Source organism: Mixophyes fleayi, chromosome 10, assembly GCF_038048845.1.
Source record: "Mixophyes fleayi isolate aMixFle1 chromosome 10, aMixFle1.hap1, whole genome shotgun sequence".
NCBI lineage: Eukaryota > Metazoa > Chordata > Amphibia > Anura > Limnodynastidae > Mixophyes > Mixophyes fleayi.
This window is the reverse complement of record NC_134411.1, coordinates 79331224-79354681: the sequence shown is the minus strand read 5'-3', so window position 1 is coordinate 79354681 and position 23458 is coordinate 79331224. Positions and strand designations below refer to the sequence as shown.

At 42.8% G+C, this 23458-nt stretch overlaps 1 protein-coding gene across 3 annotated transcripts in view; it reads left to right on the top strand.

Annotated features, from left to right (window-relative positions):
- Positions 1-23458, top strand: part of CPNE2 (copine 2) — an 85153-nt gene that overhangs the window by 22262 nt on the left and 39433 nt on the right. For 2 of the 3 annotated variants that reach the window (XM_075188965.1, XM_075188964.1), the window contains exon 2: positions 6352-6542. In XM_075188965.1, the coding sequence (XP_075045066.1) occupies positions 6375-6542 (168 nt within the window). In that variant the 5' untranslated portion in view covers positions 6352-6374. Of the gene's footprint in view, positions 1-1856; positions 1918-6351; positions 6543-23458 lie in introns of those variants that run through there. The other variant, XM_075188966.1, reaches the window with a different exon arrangement.

Genomic DNA, 23458 nt, shown 5'->3' with positions numbered 1-23458 from the left:
CAGATAAAATATTTATACTCATACTTGCCTACTCTCCCAGGAGGCTCTCGAATTTCGGGGGGTCCTCACAGACTCCTGGAAGAGTAGGCAACCCTCCCGGAACCTAAAAAATGGCGAAATTTACTGCATATAATAGCAGAGGGGTGGGGCTTAATGGCACAATTAAGCCCCACCCCTCTGCTATTATATGCAGTAAATTTAGGCATTTTATAGTGGGGGCGTGGCTACGGTGACGTAAAGACGTCACCATGTCCCCTACTACCCGTGTCACGTGACCTGTCCTCCCGGAAGGCAGAGTCACAAAATCGGCAACTATGTTTATACCACAGGTTTACTGTATCTAGTAAAAATTATTTGTGAAAAAATATCACTGTTACTGTGCATTTGTTGTTGGTTTTTTTTGGTGGTGGAGTAGTGTTGTGTAATCAGCCAAATACCATTTTCCAGTCAGTTATTATCAGAAAATAAGATAACTCTCAGTAATTCTGCTTCCGTACTACTTTGTAAATAAATTTGTGCGGCTTCCTGCTCAAGGTCGAGAAGAACGAAAGCCGGTGAGTATGGAGAATGTGAGGACGTTTTCATGGTGTAGTAAATGGGACTATGTGTGGGGTGAAGGGGTCCATTCAGTGTTACTAGCGGGGTCAGATGTGCCCGGGTACCTCTCCACTAGGTGGGGCGGCATCCACAAGTCATTACAGGTGTTCGGCTATCTGGAATAAGCAGGGAAGTCCTGGAATGGAAGGAGGACGGGATCCCATGTCTTGTCCAGGGAAGCCTCTTTGATTAACAAGTATCATGTTCACTCTTTTACATGTCTGCTTGATGTTAGCCAGAAATAAATATACAATATTATTAATAAAAGGCCATAATACTGTCAGGAACATGTTCACTGTGCTCTAGAGGAACATACTGTGACGTCAAACTAATGGACACGTGCCAATTGTCTGCTTGTTGGCTCTGAATCATCATCATCACCATTTATTTATATAGCGCCACTGATTCCGCAGCGCTGTACAGAGAACTCGCTCACATCAGTCCCTGCCCCATTGGGGCTTACAGTCTAAATTTCCCGACACAGACTAACGTCCATTTAATAGCAGCCAGTTAACCTACTAGTATGTTTTTTGGAGTGTGGGAGGAAACCGGAGCACCCAGAGGAAACCCACGCAAACACGGGGACAACATGCAAACTCCACACAGATAAGGCCATGGTCAGGAATCGAACTCATAACCCCAGTGCTGTGAGGAAGACGTGCTAACCACTGAGCCACTGTGCTGCCCCAATCTATTGATCACATAGATTAGTACGTGCATTAATAACTGTATGTAGCAGGCAGCCTTTTACTCAGACTGTTCTATTGACGTTACATTTTTCAAGACTGCTTGATAGGTGCACTTCAATGCAAGTGATGTCTCAACATAAAGTCAGTCAGTCATAAATGGCCCAGTACCAAGTACTGGAGCACTGGATTGTGATGGCTGCAGTGAGTCATTTCATAGCTGACTGATTGTGAAACTGTGCTCGATACAGTCCACTCTAAAAGGGCGCGTGTGAAACTTCCATTATTGTGTGTGTGTGGAAAATAGAATTGTTTATCTGTGAGCTGTATAAATAGAACTGTGTACAATTTAGTCATGAGGAGGATGACATCACACAACAAGTTGTATTATTGAGAAACTATTATATGAACCTCAGGGAGGGGACGTGGAAAGTACAGGGCATAATACAAGCATGGTGCGTGAGTGACCTCATTATTCTGAAAGTGAAAATTCTTATTTTGAAGCAGAAAATAGCTTTCTGCTATGTACCGCCTCTGGGTTTAACACAGAAGTAGGAGCTGGTTGTCATATTTGTGAAAAGACCAAAGTCCTGAAGTAACACTGTACCTAAGGGAATTTGCTGGTGGCACAGTGGTAATATGTATATGTTTGTATATGTAGCATAAATGATATTTGCAGCAGCCTTACAAGTTTTTTTTATTAAGCAGACTTTTATGAGAGTACTGTGTTTATGTTTGTGATTTTATTTTTGTTTGTAAGATTATTTTTATTTCCACATGACTATGGGGGGGAATTCAATTGGCCGCGTTACTGTAAAAAGTAACGCGGCCTGCGCACTATTACTGTTATTACGGTAATAGTGCGCTTACATACCGTTATTGCGGTAGTTTCAACGCCGGCTGCGAGCAGAAAGCCGGCTTAACTTTATCCTAAAAACGGTTATAGAGTTATTGTGGCAATACTTCAGGGGGAATTGAATCCTCCCCTATATCTAGCTGCTTTACTGATAAAGTTACCTATTATGGACCTCATTTAGAATCAGACGCAAAGTCCGTGTAAGGAGTATAGGAGTGGGAGTGTGCCGCAGCTTGGTAGGGTATTACGAGTAGCAAGTGTTAAAGTAATTCTATCGTTTTCAAATAAGCATTGCATAGGCGAATGTATTGTGTTTCTAACGCACAAAGTGATTTATTTTAGCAGATGTAAATAGTCAACAATTCAATACATTATTATATTATGGTACAGTACAGCCAATACCAAAAGATACATACATACCGCGCTCTTATCGCATGCGCTCGCTGCGCTAACCACGGGATATCTGTTAGAATACTGTGATCAGTGAAGACTGAGGGCCATGGGGGTGCAGCTATGATTATATACAGTACAGTGTTACACAGTGAACAATAGAGATGACGTAGCTTGCTTCTATAGGTCCAGACAAGGGTGGTTCCAGGGTAAACAGGTCATAGGCTGATTCAATCTAAGGAATCCAAAGGTGGGGGTCGTCTCTCCAGGGGGTCTGCTCCTTTCATAGCCAGCATCAAACAAAGGTTTATTCCCTAATATCAATAACTAAAGCATGCAATGTGTGATCTCTTCACCAACTGCACCGGACAGCTGCTGATCATTAGGGTTTCAATATGATACTAGGCACAATACCTTTCCTATAACCTGAACCTTGAATATCACTGAAGTGTACATATAATCATTTTATATATATATATATATATATATATATATATATACTAATAATAAACCAAATACTATCTGCTCATAAACTACAGTGTAACGGAACCAATATGAATATGAATTATATAAATAACTAAATGTGGTAATGCGAGTGTGTGCGTGCGTATTTTACCATGCGATCGCACCACACCACGTGTTACGTGGCATACTGATCGCAATCGCACGGCAAAACAATATTAACCAATATACTTTCGTTCATCCAATTATACGACTTCGACACAAGCAGCCCCAGTTGCGTCCCACTCTTAATATCCTACCAAGCTGCGAGCAGTTCCTGCAGCTAGCTAATGCTTGCGCCACCTAATTCCCGCCGCACAGCTTCAGCCCTGTTTTGACGTGTGTTGCGTCTGCGCCTCACTGCGACTAGGATTGGTAGATCCCTGTCTTCTGTGCTCGTTTCACCGCTAACTCAAATCTGTAATCTCTCACTCTCTACTGGCATCTTTCCATCACTATACAAGCATGCAGTGATTACTCCTATTCTAAAAAAACAAAACTCCGACCCAAACTCTCTCTCAAATTACCGTCCCATCTCTCAGCTCCCTTGCCCCTCCAAGCTTCTAGAGAGACTTGCCTACACTCGCCTCACACGCTTTCTTTCCGCAAACAACCTGTTGGATCCTCTTCAGTCTGGCTTTCGTTCTCAACACTCCACAGAGACTGCGCTGACCAAAATTGTTAATGATCTGATCACTGCTAAGACTGAACGCGATTACTCTCTCCTAATTCTCCTGGATCTCTCGGCTGCATTTGACACCGTTGACCAATCTCTTCTCATACAAACGCTGCAATCCCTAGGTCTTCAAGACACAGTTCTATCCTGGTTCTCATCTTACCTCTCTAATCGCTCTTTCACTGTTAATTTCTCTGGAGCCACCTCTGCTCCACTTCCCCTATCAGTTGGAGTACCACAAGGCTCAGTGCTAGGTCCTCTGCTGTTCTCTATCTATACCGCTTCTCTTGGAAATCTAATAAGTTCCTTTGGCTTTTAGTATCATCTCTATGCGGATGATACCCAAATCTATCTATCCTCTCCTGATATCTCGACATCTGTGTTGTCCCGTGTAACTGACTGTCTTTCTGCCATATCATCTTGGATGTCCTCTCATCAACTCAAACTTAATCTTTCTAAAACAGAGTTAATAATATTCCCACCCGCCAACAAGAGCATACCTGACATTTCTATCTCTGTTGATAACATGACCATAAATCCCACCCCACAAGCTCGCTGCCTAGGTGTAATCCTTGATTCACGCCTATCCTTTGTTCCCCACATTGACTCTATATCTAAATCATGTTACATACATCTAAAGAACATTTCCAGAATCCGTACATATCTCACACAAGACACTGCTAAAACCTTAATTCATGCACTAATCATCTCCCGCATTGACTATTGCAATTCCCTTCTTACTGGTCTTCCAAAAAACAGACTCAAACCCCTAAAATCTATTTTGCATGCTTCGGCAAGACTGATTTTCCTTGCAAATAGCTATTCCTCTGTTGAATCACTCTGTATGTCTCTACACTGGCTGCCTGTCTTCTACCGAATCCAATATAAAATACTTTTACTAACCTACAAGGCCATCAACAAAGCTGCACCAACATACATCTCCTCTCTTGTCTCAAAATATCTCCCAACTCGGCAACTCCGTTCTGCAAAAGATCTGCGTCTCTCATCCACCCTCATTACATCCTCCCATTCCCGGTTACAGGACTTTTTTCGGGCTGCACCCACTCTATGGAACTCTCTCCCTCGCACAATAAGACTCTCCTCTGGTCTACAAACTTTCAAGCGTTCTCTGAAAACCTACCTATTCAGACAAGCTTATAATATTCCTCAACCACCATCTTAACCTCACTACCTTTAGCCTGTTACACAATTTCACAGAAGACAACTACCCCCGGACCAACATTGTTGTGTGACAGGATCATTTAGCTTATGAGTCACCTTACCTTTGCAGTCTGGCTGGGCCAAGATGCAAAATGTATACTTAACCTCATGTGTCAATCTCCCATTGTCCCATAGATTGTAAGCTTGCGAGCAGGGCCTTCTCACCTCTTTGTCTGTTTTACCCAGTTTGTTTATTAGTTTATTACGTTTGTCCCCAATTGTAAAGCGCTACGGAATATGTTGGCGCTATATAAATAAATGATGATGATGATGTATTTACATGGTCATTCCTTCATAATTCCGTGTTCCTTCCATTCTCTCGTAGTGAGTCGCAAGCTGTCGCAAGTGTTAATTCCGACCAAGATGCAGGCGGATTTGGTGCTTTCTGCACATGCGCAGTGGTGTTTTTGGGTTAGATGCGCCTAAAACAGACTTTGCGTCCGACTCTAAATGAGGTCCTATATGCGTTCTTCATTAAGTTAGCCATGATAAAGACCAGTCTTCAGATCCTTGCTCTTTTTGTTGTACGATAAAAATGGCTGACTTTGCTGTGCACAGACTACAGGTAGACTTTAAAATATATGGTAAAGTAGATCAGTAATTAGTCTACTTTATGAGATATAAAGTAGCCAAGCGAGGCAGCCATTTTGTGTGCTACATGAGAACGCAACTTGTTAATTTTGTAGGAATTTATATCACCGATTCCTAGTGAATTTGTATTTGTACATGGGTTCAGTCACAAAGTGGCTGTTTTCTTGTTTGTTTGTTTTTTAACAATGTACCTGTGGTTGATATCAATAAATCAAAACAAATGTGGTCAATATTCAAACTACACTACATTGTAGAGTAAAATATGGTCTAATGCTAAAGTATTGTGAAAATAACACCATGTATTATTATAAAAAATGTCATAGGTTAAAAAATATTTCATATTTACAAAGTCATTGAAGTCAGTTGTTAATGTTTTTGATAAAGTAATAAAATGAGTCCCTTGTTTACAAAGAGCAGTAAATAGTGGTCTATAAAACTGCTGTCAATTTTTGAAGTAAAAAAATATTTTTCAATGTTGTGTAAAAAGTTAGTTTGAGGCTAAAAAGTAATTTATGACATCAGTTTGCTCCTCATAATTTGAGGCTGCTTTTTGGTTTCAATGCTAAGGAAAACTTATAAAAGTGAAGTAATTTGGAAACAAGCGTCCTTTAGCGAATTAAAATGCGATTTACAATGTATGGTTCTAAAATGAAGATAAATGTTGCTGTTCATTTTTATAGACTTATTGAGTACCATTTTTACATTTGATTTTAGTCAATTTCTATACTAAACACTTATAGAAAACCCCATTTTCACAGTGGACTAGAGACAAATCTCGCAGTGCATTCTCTCAGTTGTTTATTTTCTGACCAGTTGTGTATTTGTTCCCTCAGATTGTCGTGCTTTATTGAAGCCCATGGCCTACACATACAGCACCCCCTCCGCCGGTCCTGTGGGGACCCAATACTGCGTCTGCCGAGTGGAACTTTCTGTTTCCTGTCAGAACCTCCTCGACCGGGATGTAGCCTCCAAATCTGACCCCTTTTGCGTCTTATTTTTGGAAGTCGATGAAAAATGGACTGAGGTACTGTGATGAACGTGTAATTTAAGTCCCAATGAAATAAGTGCAGCATTATCTCGCATTGTGGAATTATTGATTTATACGTTTCATAAAGTGGCTCAGAAACCAGATTTCGAGCCAGAGGTTTTAAGTTGTATTGTCCCTGGGGCCCAGAAGGTGACCTTCATTTTATCATTCACTCTGATTTGACCATTCAGAAAATGCATCTAGTTTTTCCATGTTGGGGCCGTGTAATTTATTAAGGGGGGCTATGTGTGTTTATAACCCCCATAAACATGCAATACGCATAATAAACAGTGTAATAAAGATTAGGGGCCCCTCTTCCCTCCTGTCTCCACACCTGTTCTTCCGCTACATCTCTACTGTATTTGCCTGCCCGGAGTTTCTGAAGTACTGGTACTTTGTGTTTATTGTTCTGTACTGGTTTACCCTGTATAGTCTACTGTTCGTACCTTGTACGGCGCGGCGGAAACCTTGTGGCGCCTAACAAATAAATAATAATAATAATAATAATAGGGGCCTGAGTCATTAAGGAGAGCAAAGCATAAAAAAGGAGTAACTTTGGGCAAAACCATGTTGCATTGGAGGGGGATGTACATTTAGAATGTGGGGACAGATTTATAGTTGGGGTAGGACATGTCCTAGATCAACCTTCAAATTTCAGTGTAAAAATAAAGCTATCAAGTATTTGTGCTAGATGAAAAAACAACCAGCATTTTCCTTATGAGCCAAATAATAAACTAATTTGCACCCCTTGCACTGTAACTTGTTTTATCCTGGAGAACATTTACTCCTTTTTTATGCCTTACTTTCCCTAATGACTCAGGCCCTAGGTTCTTTGTGCACATATTGTTAAATGTCTATCTGTCAGACCAAGCTGACTTCATTTAGATGGGTGCCCACACTGCAAATATATATCTCTTCACTCCTCTCTCTATCCTCTGACTTTTGCACGTCATATACATATTTTAATTACCCTCCCATTTGGGTCCCGGTCCCTTGCCTGAGAACCCCAATTTGTTGTGTTATTCAGGAACATGCTAACAGCCAGAACCTTCACTTTCAGCAACATTCAGGCAGCTCCAGAGCAGGGGAATATGACGCAGCACACCTCTAACTGAGGATACATCTTAAGCACAAGAAACAAGCAGGTTTTTAAACTGTGCAAACATTCTCTTTTTCCTGGCAGTTTTAAAAGTGCTGTTGTTCGGATAAGTGCAAAACTTCATGAAAGTGCATAGCCTGCGTTTGAATTAAATACAGGGCTTTGGGGTTTCCTTGTATTATTAAGGCAGGGTATTAAAGTCGGACGGGAGAGAGAAAACAAATTGTGTAATCACCTTTTAAATAATTTCAGCTGCTGCTGTTTGGTGCCTCTAACTGAGGCTATATCTTAAGTGCAAAACAAAGGGAGGTTATTGTTGTGTGTGAAGTTGTTTCATTTTCCTGCCAACTCTGGCTCAACTCCGCCAAAACTCTTGTCCACGCTCTAATCCTCTCTAGTCTTGACTATTTCAACCTCCTCCTGTCTGTCCTACCCCTCACTTTCCCTCTCCTCTTCAACCCACCAGCTCCCTGTCCTCTATAGTATTCAAACTCCTCGCTCTCATAAGCCCTTGTCCTGTCCTATCCCCTACATCTCCATCTACGTCTCTTTAAATGCTCCTCTGGTTGTCCAATGACCGGTACCATGCCCCTCTCTGGTAACCACATTTCACTCCCACCTCCAAGACTTCTCCCTTGCTGCTCCCCACCTCCTGGAACTCTGTCCCTCTTTCTATCCAACTTTCTTCCAGCATCCCTTCCTGTTTCCTAACCTTCTCTATCGTCCAGGTTTTTTTGCTCTCTAGCCTGTTATCCAGGGTTTGCTAGTTTATGCTTCTGCTCTCAGTTACCCATGTTATCATTATCATCATTTATTTATCTAGCGTCACTAATTCCGCAGCGCTGTACAGAGAACTCACTCACATCAGTCCCTGCCCCATAGGGCTTACAGTCTAAATTCCCTAACATACACACATACACACACACACACACACACACACACAGAGTTGGGTCAATTTGTTAGTAGCCAATTAACCTACCACTATGTTTTTGGAGTGTGGGAGGAAACCAGAGCACCTGGAGGAAACCCACGCAAACACGGGGAGAACATACAAACTCCACATAGATAAGGCCATGGTCGGGAATTGAACTCATGACCCCAGTGTAAAGCAGAAGTACTAACCACATTTCGTAATGCTAATTGCGTTGTGTCGCCCTTGTATCTTTGTAACTCGTGTCATGTACTCAAGTTATAATGTTTATCTGTGTTTTACAGTGCTGCATAATTTTGGGCGCCCTACAATTAAACAATATTAATAGTATTAATTATTGTGATATCTGCTTAGTTCACTAAAAAGTTTTATACGGAAGCTAGAAAAATATACATTTCAGAAGGGCAAAATGTAATCCGCTCAGAGGAGCATTGAAGATTGCAGACTCGGGAAGTGTATTCTGACATAGAAACATGAAAATGAAATGAGAATGGTTTAGTTTTATATTTTAGACAAGTGATAAATTGGTCCGTGAAATGTCAGATGAGATATACTGTGACAAATGTGGAGTTAAGCACCTAGACAGTGGTAATAAGTTTGCTACTAACACATTAAATTGAATACCACCTAGGGAAAACTGTGATTAATATGGACATAGGAATACTAGTCAGAAAACTGGGAGATAGTAGAAAAAGTTGGTTTGTTTCTTTGGAAAAATGTTGCCTATTAGGTAACCTAGTTAATACGTTTAAATATATCCAAGGTTTCCTCAAAGATTTGTCTGAGGAAGTTTTCATGCCAAGGTCTGTACGGAGGACAAGAGGTCATCGGGTGCGTATAGAAGAAAGGTTTCACCATCAGTATAGAAAAGGGTTATCACAATCGCTAAAAATGATAGAAAACAATGATGAAACATAGTAAACAGATAAACAAACTAATTATTGTCTCACTGTATGTGTGTTAGCAGTCGCGGCGGCCGCGGGCACCGCCGCGACTCCCTTCCTGTCTACAGGCGTCCCGACTATGACGACCGGGACGTCACTTGCGGGATTTACCAAGGCAACAGTCGGACGCTAACTGCAGCAGCGCCACGTCCCAGCGGCTGGGGACAGCTGGGAACTGCAATCTGCTGCCGACCCTTGACCTCTGCGTCGACCTCACTCCGCTGGCCTGGGTTCTCCCCCCCCGGCACACACTTCACGACCGTCTGTCAGTCTGCAGCCCAGTCTGTCCCCACCACCAGGGGCTCCAGTGAACACCTGATTGGCAGAGTAGACTCCGGGTTGTGTTGTGCCGGCTGGAGGGGTTCCTAACATTATAACCGGCCAGAAACAGACGTTCCGGAGATGAAGTTTGAGATGGATGGAAGCGGAACTTCACCGTCTCCGTCGCAAGCCCTAGCGGGCCATGTGGAGTCCCTGTACCAAATGATCCAGGGATTGTCTGAGCGTTTGTCCGTTCAAGAAGAAGCCGCGAAAACCTCACAACCCACTCCGAGTTCCACCTGTGAACCTAAGATGAATTTGCCGGATCGGTTCTCTGGAAATAGATCCCTGTTTCGGAATTTCAGGGAGAGCTGCAAGCTCTATTTCCGGTTGAGACCCCGCTCCTCCAGTTCAGAGCAACAAAGAGTCGGGATTATCATTTCCCTCCTACAGGGTGACCCCCAGTCCTGGGCCTCTTCTTTGCCACAGACCAGTCCTGCCATGCAGTCCGTAGAGACGTTCTTTGAGGCATTAGGTCTACTATATGATGACCCGGATCGAATGGCCTCCGCTGAAGCTCATCTACGGGCCTTGAAACAAGGCCGGCGGTCGGCAGAGGAATACTGCGCTGAATTTCATAGATGGTCACCTGACAGTGGATGGAATGACCCTGCCTTACGCAGTCAGTTTAGTCTAGGCCTGTCGGAACAAATTAAAGACTCCTTAGTGCAATATCCGTCTCCTACCTCACTGGAGGATCTGATGCACCTCTCCATTAAAATTGACAGGAGAATTAAAGAGCGAAAATCGGAAAAGGAGGCATCTTCTCCTCTATCCGCTCTGATTCCTGTTTCCACGGATGATGAGGAGCCTGTGCAATTAGGAGCGTATCTTCTCTCTTCTGAGGAAAGAGACAGGAGTCGATCACAAGGTCTATGTCTCTACTGTGGCACTAAAGGCCACTTCTCCCGTTCCTGCCCTAATAATCCGGGAAAAGAGCACGCCTAGGGAATGAGGGGAAAATTCACCTAGGTCTACAAATTGTTTCCTCGAAAAATGCTGTATTAATTCCTGCACAACTCACGTCCAGTGCTGGTTCTGTGAACTTGTTGGCCTTCATTCACAGCGGAGCTGCAGGCAACTTTCTCGACATCGGGTTTGCCCGTTCTGCTGGAATTCCGATGATTAAACTCAAATCGGCCATTACTGTATGTGGCTTAGATGGGAGTCCATTGCCTGGCGGTAAGATTACCTGGGAGACCCCGCTACTACAATTGAACATTGGAGCTCTCCATTCGGAGTCCATAGTCTTCTTCCTTATCGAATGTCCATCAGTTCCCTTGATTCTGGGTCACCCTTGGCTATTCCGCCATAACCCTGTCATGGATTGGATAAAAGGAGAAATTGTCCAGTGGAGTTCTTATTGTACACAGTCTTGCTTGACCCTACCTCTGCGTGTGATTCAGTCTATTCCGGAGCAGCTTCCCTCACAGTATCATGAATTCTGGGATGTCTTCTCCAAAAAGGCTGCTGATACTCTACCACCGCACCGGGAATTCGACTGTGCCATCGAGCGTATTCCTGGTCCTAAATTACCCAAGGGACGCTTGTACTCCCTCTTCGGTCCAGAGACCAAATCCATGCAGGAATACATTGATGAAAACCTGGAGAAAGGCTTTATCAGGCCATCCAAGTCTCCAGTAGGAGCAGGGTGCTTCTTCGTATATAAAAAAGACGGTGGACTCAGACCCTGTATCGACTACCGAGGGCTGAATCTTATTACAGTTAAAAACACCTATCCCCTTCCTCTCATCTCCGTACTTTTTGATCAACTAAGAGGGGCAACTATCTTCACAAAAATTGATCTTCGTGGCGCATATAACCTCATACGTATAAGAGCAGGTGATGAGTGAAAGACGGCATTCAATACACTCTCGGGCCACTACGAGTATCTGGTGATGCCGTTTGGGCTTAGTAATGCCCCTGCAGTATTCCAGGACCTGATTAATGAGGTGCAACGTGAGTTTCTGGGACATTTTGTTGTCGTCTACTTGGACAACATCCTCCATATATTCAGAGTCATTGTCGGTACACCAGGGTCATGTTATACAAGTCCTAAAAAAATTGCGAGAACACCATCTCTATACTAAACTCGAAAAGTGCAAGTTTGAGGTTCAGAAGGTATCCTTTCTGGGTTATATAATCTCCTCGGAAGGATTCTCTATGGACCCAACCAAGGTCCAAGCAATCCTGGACTGGGTACAACCAAATAACCTCAAGGCGGTCCAGAGATTCCTGGGATTCGCCAATTATTACAGAAGATTTATTGGCGGCTTTGCTGATATCGTGGCTCCTATTGTCACCTTGACTCGCAAGGGAAGCGATCCTGCTAATGGGTCACCACAGGCAGTAATTGCATTTAAAACCCTGAAGGAAGCCTTCGTGTCTGCTCAGGTCCTTAGACATCCAGATCCTAAGGTACCGTTTGTTCTGGAAGTTGATGCCTCTGACGTCGGTGCTGGTGCCATCTTATCACAAAAGGATCCCCATACTCACCGCCTACATCCATGTGCCTACTTTTCCCGTCAGTTCTCTTCAGCGGAAACCAACTATGATGTGGGAAACTGAGAGCTGTTGGCAATCAAATGGCGACATTGGTTGGAAGGCGGTACACACCAGATCTCCGTTATAACGGATCATAAGAATCTGCAGTATATACAGTCGGCCAAACGACTGAACCCCCGACAGGCTCGTTGGTCGCTGTTCTTCACCCGTTTTAACTTTGTAATGACTTACCGTCCAGGTTCTAAAAATGTCCGGGCAGAAGCCCTGTCCAGAAGCTTCCTGGCACACCATGCTCCGATTACTAGTCCAGAACCTATTGTTCTCTTATCTATGATCCATGCTGGGTTAACCCAAGACCTGAGCTGTACATTATAAAGGTTTCAGAAATTAGCTCCTGATAATACCCCAGTAGGGTGCTTGTTTGTCCCAGTTCATCTTAGGAAGGCAGTCATTGCTGAAGCACACAATAATCAGACTGCTGGACATCCGGGAGTTTTCAAGACATTGGAAATCCTTCTCGTACTGTATGGTGGCCATCTTTGTCTGCTGACGTCAAGAGTCACGTCCTGTCTTGTGAAATTTGTGCCAGGATCAAAGTTCCCAGGATTCGCCCGGTAGGTCAGTTGGTTCCGTTGGCCGCTCCTGCAAAACCTTGGACACATTTGTCCATGGACTTTATCGTTGATTTACCACCTTCTGCGGGACACAATACCATTTGGGTCGTGGTAGACTGCTTCAGCAAAATGGCACATTTCATTCCACTAACCCGACTTCCTACCCCCCGAGATCTAGCTATTCTCTTCATACAACATATTTTCCGTCTCCATGGACTTCCTTCTGATATCGTTTCTGATCGGGGTTCACAATTCATTGCACAATTCTGGAAATCCTTCTGTACCCTGCTCAGAATTAAAATCAGTTTATTATCCGCATACCATCCTCAGTCAAATGGGTAAACTGAAAGGGTTAACCAGTCCTTAGAGCAATTTTTACGATGCTATACATCAGAATTCCATGATAACTGGTCCTCCTTGTTACCCTGGGCGGAATTTGCTTGTAATACCTAACTCATGTCACTCATCCACCAAAACTTCTCCGTTTTTTTGCAATTATGGCTTTCACCCCAGATCCAACTCATTGTACTCACTCAAGTCCGCTGGTATCCAGGAGATCCGCTCCACTGCCAGGGACTTCAGAGCTATCTGGAAGAAAGTACAGTCATCTTTGAGACAAGCTTCATTTGTTGCAAAAAAAAAATCGGACCTCCTCCATACCATCTGCTCCCTCAAGGTGGGCCAGAAAGTATGGCTGTCTAAAAAAAATATCAGGCTCAGACAGCCTTGCAAGAAGTTGGGCCCTAAGTTCATCGGGCCGTTTTCCATCATCAAACAAGTCAATTCCGTCGCATTCAGGTTAAAAATTCCGGACTCGTTAAGAATCCCCAACACATTTCATTGTTCACTGTTGAAGCCGGTACTGTATCCTAGCCAAACCCAATCTTCAAGTGTGCCTGGGGGAAATTCGAGCAAACCACTAAGATACGTGGTTCAAAGGATCCTGGATTCTAAAAAAGTGCAAGGGCAGGTGCACTTCTTGGTGCAGTGGAGGAACCGTGGGTTAGAGGAGCAGTCTTGGGTTCCACAGAGACAACTCCATGCCCCCAGACAGTTGAAGGAGTTCTTTAGGAAATTTCCAAGAAAAACTGGATGTCGGGGTGCCTTGACCCCTCCTCAAGGGGGGGTACTGTTAGCACCGCCGCGACTCTCACTTCCTGTCTACAGGCGTCCCGGCCGTCACTATGACGACCGGGAAGTCACAAGGCAACGGTCGGACGCTAACTGCAGCAGCGCCGCGTCCCGGCGGCTAGGGACAGCCGGGCGCGGGAATAGGCAAGCCTGTGGGCTAATTAAATAAGTAATTTATATCAGGACCTCTGTACCATGTGATCCCACTGCCAGTTATAGCTTCTGCTCCCCAGTCTGCTGACCTGCTTTGTTACTGTTCCTGTCTATTTGAACTTCTACTGATTTCCCGTGTATGACCCTTGGCTTGGATTTGGACTTCTCTTGTGTATCCCATGACCCTGACCTCTGGCCTGTTTACCGTTTCTCCTGTTTGCTTGTGAACCTTGACCCCGGCTTGTTAACTGGAACTGCTGCCGGCCCTTGACCTCTGCGTCGACCTCACTCCGCTGGCCTGGGTTCTCCCCAGCCGGCACACACTTCACGACCCTCTGTCAGTCTGCAGCCCAGTCTGTCCCCACCACCAGGGGCTCCAGTGAACACCTGATTGGCAGAGTAGACTCCGGGTTGTGTGGTGCCGGCTGGAGGGGTTCCTAACAATGTAATAAAGCAATAGCGGCATATACAAGCCAAACAGTGATACAACTTTATGAATTACATACCACTTTTACTCTAACATTAGGACGATCCTGGACGGAGCAGAGTAGTGGCATGCAGAATAAATCTTACAACCTCTAATTGGAAAAACTAAGGTCCCATAAACAGTATAAGGTTAATCATGTGGTTGATCCATACCCATCAAGGAATGCCCCCAGAACTTTTTCGCCCCGCAGATGTTGTCATTTTGGCAAGAAGAAGCTCAACCCACTTTGAGAGTGCTCATCATTACAGCTGTCAGTCAGCCAAGACTAAGGGCTAGATTTACTAAACTGCGGGTTTGGAAAAGTGGAGATGTTGCCTATAGCAACCAACATCTGCGGGGCGCAATCAAAACACTTAAAACAATAAATAAAACCGTCCAAAACTTACGGAAATTGCCCCGTAAACATAATATTTTGTGTCATAACGCGTCCTGTGAATCCTCGTTTATTTCACTTTGCTCATAAATAATTATCTCTCTGCCTAATGGGACATAGCCAATGCATCGTTATCTCCAGGACATTGCGTAGTTGGAGACCCTCCAATTTTTCTATTTCCATTTTGCTGTTTTTGTTGTTCCAGGAAATTATTTGCATGTGAATCTCGGCAGTAACTTGAGCCTGCCCTGCAGGACATGGGTCACTGCACCATTCTGAACAAAATAATGTGATTTTCACACAGTTCTGGAATCTGGTTGTGTTATTGCCCCTTTTACCTGGATCTAAAAAGAACGAGTCGTTCTCGTTTCCCTGTTTGATGAGCGAGGCTGGAGCGATAATCTTTTGCATGGGCAGTTTTTCTCGCACAAAATAGTACAGTAAATTAAGACAGCAGGAACCATTTACCCTCACAGTGGCGCTAATTTTATGGTAATATTTTTCTAAGGTTTCTCTATGGCTCTAAGCGCTGGGAACGGTGACCTTTTTAAATCCGTCTCTAATGGAACCCACAGGAGCTTATATAGACCGTGTAAAAGTATTTTCTCTGTTATAAAAGAAAGCAAAGTGTTTGTAATATGCAGAATGAATGCTACATAATAACAGTCTTTATGTCTATTTGCAGCACATTGTCTGTGTCGCTTGGATTCCACTGTTAAGCCTTCTCTCCCTCTGATTCTGTGCCCTGTTCTCTCATTAATTGACATGTCTGTGATGCTAATTTTCTTTCTAAAATGGAAAAAGTCATTTTCTATATTACACTTTTTTTTTTTTAAAAGAAAAATGTAAACGCCATCATGTTCTTTAAGGTGTGGGGTGGGGTGAAGACCAGTAGACAGAAAGAATGATGTGAAGCGCTGGAAAGAATTAAAGGGAACCTGTGAGCTACTCATGGTGTGAAGACAACCACTGCGTTGAATTGTTCATTAAAATGCAGCCAATCGAGTCACTGGAAGAGTGACGACACTGTCAACGAATAATGATTAAGGAAATATTCCTGTCTTCGCTGTTTGCGTCATCCAGACAATGATTTGGGTTGCCAGGGGCTGGGGGGCAAGGGGACGGTCCCCATAGTGGGCTGATTTGGGGTGGTTCACTGGGCTATCTGTATTCTTTTTTTTTTTTTTTCCTTTTAAAATGTTCCCAACAGGCTGCGGAGCCGCGTCTACATTTGCTATTTATTTGCTGAATTTAACGGACTGAAAGAAATCCAACAGTGAAGGTGTCGTCCAAATGTTTGAGCACCAAGTCAGTTAAATTGTTTTGGTTTTTTAATGCATCAAAACTTGATTGACTTGTTATGTCTTAAATGAATCCAGACAGTTCTAGATTTTAATAAATATTCTGACCCCCCCCCTAACCTCCCGGCATGTTGTACGTAATGCAAACAACCGTGAGCTCTTCTAAGCAGCTGAGGACTCAGTGGCAGATCCAGGGAAGGGCAGCACAAGCATACCTTTTAAATTGCGGCCAAGACACCGTTCAAAATGGAGGAAGGGACAGGCCAATTGGGACCAGGAGGCGGGGCCAACCTAGACCTGCCGATCAGAATGACAGAGGGGCGTGACTATGCTAAATCTTCCCTCCTGAAAATCAAGTCTAGGTCCACCCCTGTAAGGACTTAACCACGGTGGTGGATATATTGTGCTTTTGGCATAGGAAATATTGTCCGGGTGGAATGAAGAATGGATTCAACTAAATATCAACAAATTCTAAAAGCTAATGTGCCAGAGTCAATGAAGAAATTGAAACTGAAAAGAAGTTGGATGTTTTGGCAGGACACCAATCCAAAACATAATTCAAAATCAACCATGACCTACTTACAGGAATTAAATATTACGGTTTCGGAAAAGTCTTCACAGACTCCAGAGTTGAATGTTATTGACGATCAGTGCGGTGAGCTCAAACATGCAGCAAAAAAAATTCTCAGCCAGAAGAGTACTTCAAGGAAGAATGGAAAACGGTTCCTTAAACCAGAATAGAAAGACTGTTAGCTGGCTATAAGAGAGGTTTGGAAGCTGGGATCTTTGCCAAAGGAGGCGTTCCTGAGTACTGACTGACAGGGTGCCCTTTTGCAAATGCACATTCATTGTTTCATTTTCAATATGTTAAATTTAGCAAATAGTAATTGTGCATTAAAGCTTTATAGAAATATATCATGTTTAGGTTTGTCCCTTAAGTGGTTGTGTTAATTTCTTTTCCTTTAGTGATGCTGTGAATCATGTGACTTCACCAGGGGTGCTCAAACTTTTACATTGAAATGTGTAGTGTGCACCAGGAAGCTTTTAAGTCTATCCCTTTCCTAAACGGATATATGGGTCCAATGTAGAATTGTACCATACCTCACAACATTTGTAGTCTCGAAAGAGGGACAAATAAGCCACGCCCCCATCGAGCCTAATCACTGTTCACAAACTTTCTATTTGCGCATGTGCAGTAGCGTTTTTTTACATCACCATTTATTTATATAGCGCCACTAATTCCGTAGCGCTGTACAGAGAACTCACTCACATCAGTCCCTGCCCCAATGGGGCTTACAGTCTAAATTCCCTAACACACACACAGACACAGACTAGGGTCAATTTTGTTAGCAGCCAATTAACCCAGTATGTTTTTGGAGTGTGGGAGGAAACCGGAGCACCCGGAGGAAACCCACGCAAACACTGGGAGAACATACAAACTCCACACAGACAAGGCCATGGTTGGGAATTGAACTCATGACCCCAGTGATGTAAGGCAAAAGTGCTAACCACTAAGCCACCGTCCCGCCACACTTCCTCCTAGTCCACCGGGGAAACTATCTGCTATGTCACGGTATAGGAGCATGCGCTGTAAGTCGGGTGGGACAGTCTACTGAAATCGGGACACTTAGGAGGTATGTTGTACAATAAATGTGTCTTTTCTCCTGAGAATTCTTATAAACTATGCGCAGTTTATTGAGAAGAAAATTCACCAGTTACCATTCAGTACTGTTTTGTACATTACCACTCCCTCATTAGAGTGATCAAAGATATTTTGAAATGTGAAATAACATTTGACTGTTAATAATGCACATAGAACACACAACATTGCAGTAACTTCCTGAACAAGGTTATACACCCAGACTATGCTCGTTTAGTACTGACAAACCTCAAGATAGCAGATAGAAATATATCTGTTGTACAAGATAAGCTTACATGTCCCCTAATGGGAGTGTTTATATCTGAGGGAAGCCGGGGCTGGTTATGTGTGTGAAGTGAAGGGAGTGTGTCTGTGCAGACACGAGTCACACTAATTGTGTTGGTCCAGCTATTTACCCTACAAATTTGTTTTTTGTTTTTTCCATCTATCTAGCACCTGTACGAAATTGATGCTTTATGCCGTAAAATACACCAATTGGGAGTGAAATTTAATTAATGTATTGGTTTTAATATTGATTTATGAGGAAAATATTGTTATTGACATTGTGGGGGATGGATAAAAGGGTAAACATAGCTGTGTACTGAAATTGGCGCTAAATTCTAACTTTGCCGCCACTTTTGTGCCCTCACTTCTCGGTTTAGTAATCACATGCAAATGAACCAGGTTTGGTGAATTATAGGAGTGAAAGTAGCAGCTTTATGAGAAATGTTCTTCATAGCAATCGTGTTAACCCTACAAACTTACAGGGCCCAAGTCATTAAGGAGAGCAAAGCATCAGAAAGGAGTAACATTGCACCTGGGCAAAACCATGGGGGGGTAAACTTAAAATGTGGGGACAGATTTATAGTTGGTGTAGGGCTGTCCTAGATCAACTTCAAATTTCAGTGTAAAAATAAAGCTATCAAGTATTTGTGTGTTAGATGGAAAAAATAGCCAGTATTTAACCTATGTGCAAAATAATAAACTAATTTGCACCCCTTGCATTGTCACATGGTTTGTCCCGGAGAACATTTACTCCTTTTTTTTGCCTTACTTTCCTTAATGACTCTGGTCCCGGATTTCTATTTAAGTCACATATAGATTAATTTGCATGGTTTAAAAGCAGGATCTATTTATCCTAAATATACTAGATCATTAACAAAAATGCCAAAAAAAGTGCAATACATTTCTGTTTGTATATGTGTCTATATATCTACCTCACACCTACATAGGTGAATGACTACATTGCGGTTTTGGAATTACTCCTTAAAACCAGTCTGTGCCTACTTTATGCAGGATTGTGGTTGAACTGGAAATGTGCATAGTGGAAGGAGTACAAATATCTCTTCAAAGTCAATGTCTGAGTAACCATAACAATCCTCTCCATTCTGATGTCTATCACCAAACCAGAGATCGTTCCCATAGCTACGCCCCTTAGCATCCCTTGAGTCTCATTAAAATATAATATCCCACAAAAAAAAATTTGTTTATATGTGTGTGCAATATGAGTTCCATTCATGCGCCTTTTTCCCCGCCACCCTTTGAATTTTCCAAAAACAAACCTTACTTTTGCAGTGATCGTCTGACACGTGTATCATGGCTGATATCCCACATTCTGCTTGATTTGCTCCACTCCAGATATTGAGGCAATCAGCATAATATTGCATGCTAACCACATGCTTGGCTGAGAAAATAGCAAGAGTTCAAGATCAGGGAGAGGCAGACTTTTATATCTGCATTTTTATGGAAAGGATCCACACTGTATATATCAAGGTCCAATGGGTTTGTAAAGGAGCTTAGCCTATTGGTTAGATGTCAGTGTTAACGCATATGCCACTCCATTAGTTAGCCTGTCTCAGGCAACAACTATATTGGTTAATTATTCTGGCCACACGCAGGATTATCCTACTGGTCATCCCAACTGATGGGATCAGTTTCCAGTTTCAGATTAGATCACAGTGTGGGACTGTAAGTGTGGTTGGCGGATGAACAGGCTAAACATGGTCATTGGCTATTGGATTTTTTGGGCAATGTCTGTATACTTCATAAACCCATTTCAATCTGAATTCCTCAATTTTTGCCTTCCGATGCTACTCCATCTAATGTATTCCTGTAAGGTTGTGTGCATATGCAAATCTACATTGCACTGTTTTGTAACGTTCTCCCTGTCTCATTAAATGCACGTTTAATTTTTGAATATTGAGCACTATATAAATTTGCAGTAAACCCCCCTGATCAATTACCTCTGTAGATAAATGTTACTGGAGCATGATCAAATCCAATGACTGATCTTTAAATCTCCACTGCCGAAACTAGGCCGCCATCGTCATGATCCATTTGTATTTATTTTCTTTGGTACATATTTAATTATTTCAATATTATTTTCTTTATATAGTCCCAACATATTACACAGTGCATAAAGTTTTACGTAAAATGTGCACTCCAGCTTCAGAAGAACATGGAACCCTGGATGGACCTCTTTGAGGACGACCCTACTGCAGACTATTTGACTCTCTAGTCCCGAAACATACTTGTCACTCAGACAGCGACTAGCCCTTTACCCCCATCCTCTTACGTTCCTTTTATCTCACTTTTCTTCTATATTTTTAGTAATAGAGAGCGCCTGGATATTGGACCCTGTTCTCTGATAATATAGGTGTATATTTAACAAGCACCGTGTTTTAGACAGGATCATTTCCATTCCTTATTGCAATGATGAGGAATGACAGATCATACCTATTTATGAAAATCTTCTTTCGGAACAACAGTCACGAAAAACTGCTGTTCCTGCGAACACCTATCTCCTATGTCCTCTGTGGTCACTATCGCCCACCTTTGTGATAGTAACTGGATGGGAGACCAGGTATAATGCGGTGAGTGATCTGAATATCCATCTACCTCAATGCTCTCCCCATAGACTTAAATGCCCAATGCCAGCTTCAGATGGGGTTACAAGTTGTGTATGGGGACTATGGGGACACCTATGGGGACTGCTTTTGCGTTTAAGAGACAGCATCCGATATCTGCTGCGATGCCAATAAATAATAAATTGGCACGATCCTTAAATATGCGGCTATCGCCCGAAAACGGACGTTTAACTTTAATGACCAAGAAGATTGATAAATAGCCACCATATATCATACTACAGTATTCACATGTTATGTGTCATGTTTGGAATTTCATTCAATGTTCCATGTTGACTGTCTTCTATGGAGTTCCTTCCTAACACCCCCCTCCCCCACCTTGTTACCCTCCCCATCTTATTTCCCTCGTCTTCCCTAAACGCAAGCGTTGCATATGTATGTATGTTATATTTTTTGACATTGTTACTGTTTATATGCATGTTATTTATATTTCTTTAAGGGTAAAAAAATAATAATGTGTAATCACTCGCATCAGTCCATACCCCATTGGAGCTCACAGTCTAAATTCTCTACCACACATTGGGGTCTATTTTGTCAGATGCTTTTAGGTACCATTTCCATGGTGCAAAATTGGCACCGGGTCCTAGCAGCGAAAGGGTTAAGTACCAGACAAGATGATGGCCCTGATCATTTTGGTAATTTCTATACATCAATGCACTTTCTTATTACAATCCATCCTAATTGTCACAGCTGTTATTACTGCTGCCTCCAGTAATCCATACCCAGAGCAGTGACATATTTGTGTATTGTTATTCCTGTCAATAGACCAGGCAGCACACAATGCAGCCGTGTTACAGTAATGGCGGGTGTCCTCTCTAGGTACGAATGTGTCAAATAGCTGCCATGCACAATGCACCTTGTGAGATCTTCTAGGCACCTTTGTCATAGACGGATAAAGCCTCAGCAGTGCAGTCGATTAGGGCCTTTTACAACATACAAGGATAGATCTGTGCATGAAAGAGTACCCATCGCCTCCACACAGGGGAGGCAGCCATTTTGTGAGCCAAGATAATAATAATGAGAATGCAGCGTGCCAATTCACTAAGAGAAAAACAAACTGCCTCATGTCTCGGTGGCGTCGTGAGTTTTCTAGGGAACTGATAGCTAAATATTACTCCGGCCCTCCACTGTGTGTGATGGGCACATTCGCTGGTGCCTGCAACGTTCTGCCTGTGTTCATCTATAACAGGCCTGCTCAACCTGTGGCTCTCCAGGTGTTGTGAAACTACAAGTCCCAGCATGCATTGCCAGGTGAAAGCCAGACTATAGCTGACAGGGCATGCTGGGGCTTGTAATTTCACAACACCTGGAGAGCCACAGGTTGTCCAGGCCTGATCTACGAGGTATGTCTATTAAATAACGAGACTGATTAAATAACTCACCTTTATTTATTGGTATTACAAATTTAATGTTTGTCCCCTTCAATATACTCCCCATTTGCAGTAATACATCGCTGTAGTCTTGTTTTCTACTGGTGGAAGGCATGGAGCAAATCAGTTTCTGTCACTTGTTTCAACATATCTGCCGTTTTCTTCTTTACAGCATCAACTGACTCAAAATGTGTCCCTTTAAGCACTGATTTAACTTTTGGGAAAAGATGAAAATCGCAACATGCTAAATCAGGCAAATTGAGGATGTTCAAGGGTAGTAATGTATTTGTCGGTCAAAAACTGCTTCACAGAAAGTGCTGTGTGAGCAGGCGCATTGTCCTGGTGAAGAAAGAAACCATTTTTCCACAGTTGCGGACGTTTCTTTCTGACTCTTTGTCTCAGATTTTGCAAAACTTCCTTATAATAATACTGATTAACTGTTGTGCCTTCTGGAACCCATTCTCCCAAAATTATACCCTTGATATAAAAAAACCAATGAGCACTGCTTTGAATTTTGACTTGCTTTGATGAGCTTTTTCCACTCTTGGTGATGACGGTGTTTTCCAGTGCATTGGCGGTCTTTTGGTTTCAGGATCGTACTGGAAGATCCAGGCCTCATCACAAGTGATTATTTTATGAAACTGGTATGGATCTGTGTCAAGTTGCTGCAGAATGTCAACACAACATTCCTTGCGACGTTCTTTTTACTCTGATGTGAGAATCCTTGGGACCATCTTTGCACAAACTTTCGTCATGTTAAGATCCTCACGCAAAATTTTCCATACGGTGTCTTTGTCAATGTTCACGGATTCAGCTATCACTCGAACACTGAGCGGGCGGTCTTTTCAAACAATCTGACTGATTTTTTTTCTACATTTTCTCCGGTTCTTGAAGTGCAAGGTCGTCCGGGGCATTCATCATCTTCGACATTCTCACGTCCCTCACTAAATCTTTTCTGCCACTCAAAAACACACGCACGAGAAAGGCAGTCATTCCCATAGGCCGTAGAAAGCATTTGAAAACATTCTGTTGGTGTTTTGTGCAATTGTACTAAAGATTTCAAATGGACACGTTGTTCAACTTTTAAACTTACCGTTTTTTCGGCACTCTACAGAAAACAC